At 37.4% G+C, this 2,450-nt stretch overlaps 1 protein-coding gene across 1 annotated transcript; it reads right to left on the bottom strand.

The window, feature by feature from the left end:
• Positions 1 to 241: 241 nt before the first annotated feature.
• OR4K56 (olfactory receptor family 4 subfamily K member 56) lies at positions 242 to 1,216 on the bottom strand. The gene has a single exon (XM_023652798.2). The coding sequence runs from the start codon at positions 1,211 to 1,213 to the stop codon at positions 242 to 244; it is 972 nt and encodes a 323-aa protein (XP_023508566.1). The 5' UTR covers positions 1,214 to 1,216.
• Between the last annotated feature and the right edge of the window lie 1,234 nt (positions 1,217 to 2,450).

Raw genomic sequence — 2,450 nt, 5'->3', positions numbered from 1 at the left:
AACATCTTGTCACTGATTTTGGGTAGCAAAGATAAGCAAATTAACTATAGACTATAAAACTACAGCAAAAATGTGTATGGCTAGAGAATGCAGAGATGTATGTAGGCTACTTTATTACAAATATTTAACAAAGAACATGCATTACATTTGCTGTTTTAAACAAAGGATGTAATTTTTTAAAACAATGGTGGTAACAAGAGAAGGGTAACGTCCATGTTTCCTCAAGTTTCTTCCTGGATACTCAATTCAGCAAATTCAATCTTGTGAGAGACAGCTGGAAAAGCAGCCTGGAACTTATATACCGGGTCTTCAGTTTATGCATTGCTGACTTCACCTCTTTGTTTCTCAAGGTATAGATAATGGGGTTCAAAATAGGTGTGAAAACAGTAGAGAACACTGAAAGGACTTTATCCACTGGGAAGTTGCTGAAAGGCGAGGAATAGATGAAGATACAGGGTCCAAAAAAGAGGATCACTACAGTGATGTGTGCAGTCAGAGTGCTGCGGGCCTTGGCCATACCCACTGAGGAATGACCTCGTACAGTGACCAGGATGACCATGTAGGAGATCAGCAAGAGAAAGAATGAAGTCACCCCCATGAGACCACTATCCAAAAGCATCAACACTTCAGGGACATAAGTATCTGTACAGGCAAGTTTGATGACCAAAGTAAGGTCACAATAATAACTGTCCACTATATTTGGACCACAGAAGGGCAAGTTTATAGTGAAAGCTAACTGGCTCAGGGAGTGCATGACCCCAATGACCCAAGAGCCTACCACCAGACCTGTACACCTGCACAAGTTCATGATGGTGGCATAATGGAGAGGTTTGCATACGGCCACATACCTGTCATAGGCCATGGCTACAAGGAGCACCATCTCACCACCAGCAAAGACATGGAGCAAGAATATCTGGGCCATGCAGCCCTCAAAGGAGATGATCTTGGGTTCATGAAGGAAATCGTGTATCATCTTGGGTGTTGCATAAGTGGCCAGAAACACGTCAAGAACAGAAAGGTTACTGAGCATGATGTACATGGGTGTGTGCAGAGCAGGTTCAGAGATCACTGTGATGACAATGAGGAGGTTGCCCAGCACAATGGCCATGTACAAGAAGTTAAACAATACAAAGAAGAAATACTGGAGCTCCCAGGAACTGGAGAGACCCAGCAACACAAACTCAGCCACCCTAGAATAATTTCCTTGGTCCATGGTCTCAGGCTACAAGAGAAGTACCTACAAAGAGAAATTTTAGTATATTATTATCAAGAGCAAGAACAGTAGACCTCAATCCTGGAGGGTTCCTCTCAACATTAATTTAAAATGCTCCAGAGTCATTCCTATTAGGAAATGTTTTGTTGGTAATTTTGACAAATAGATTCTTCTCTAAATTATCCTTACTAGTGAGGAAACTATAAAGTGCAAATGTAGTAAATCAACAACTCCATTTTATACATTTGTGAGTTAAATCTGATGCTAACCAAACAATAAACCTACATTGCAAAAAACACAATTAAAAGGAGATACTAAGGTATCCAGATTCTTGGACTATAGTTTCCCTGCCTTGCTAGTTTTCATTATCCACTTGGGGTTATCTACAAGCAGCTTTGATTCTTAGAGAATTCTCAAGAGGTTACATTTACAAGGAAAAGACGTATCTTTTCCCTGTGTTTTTTTACTACCGTTCTCTCTCCTCTTGCCTCTGTGCTTCCTCTATGAGTTAACCTCCACAATCACACCATTAAAACTGTTTAACCCATATTGCCTCTGATGTTTTGATAGCTGTTTTGGTTTGAAGTAAAGTCCATTGAAGCTAACGTTGCACTATGTGAAAATAAACAAAATGCAATGGCCAATATGTCTGTACAGAATATCAATAGATAAGATGACAATAACTATGAAATGCCAAGATCTGATTTAGGTAAGATATGCAGTTGAAAAGTAGATCATTTGAAGCTCAGCTGTAACATTTCACTTATCAATACAGAAAACTTCCAAGAAGTAATTATATCCAGGATATAGAATTTTCAGGCTTTGACTTAATAGAATAAGGCATATTCTTTGAAAAATATCTAGCAACACAATGCTTTCTCATTAAGCAAAAATTGAGATAATTAATGAGATAGTAAACAATAACAATTAAGATGATATACAATTGAGATAATAAACACTGCCAATAGATTGTAAAATAATCCATTCTGCCTATATTCTCTCTGCATCTTCTTTGGAACAATACAGAAAAAGTTTCTAAGGAGATAGACTCTTATTTGAAAATTAATTTTAAAAAATTATATTTAGAAGCACAAGAATCTTTTAGTTGAAAACCAAGTAGTTTTTTTTAAAAGAAATAAGGTTCTCTCTTTTAATTTTCTGTTATAATTCAAAGTGATAAGTGTCAGTGTTTGTGAAAAAAAAGAACAATGCCAGTGGGCAAAAGAGGTTTGGAAGT

Source organism: Equus caballus, chromosome 1 (assembly GCF_041296265.1).
Source record: "Equus caballus isolate H_3958 breed thoroughbred chromosome 1, TB-T2T, whole genome shotgun sequence".
Taxonomy (NCBI): Eukaryota; Metazoa; Chordata; class Mammalia; order Perissodactyla; family Equidae; genus Equus; species Equus caballus.
The sequence above is the reverse complement of the archived record's forward strand: the minus strand, read 5'-3'. Positions and strand labels throughout refer to the sequence as shown.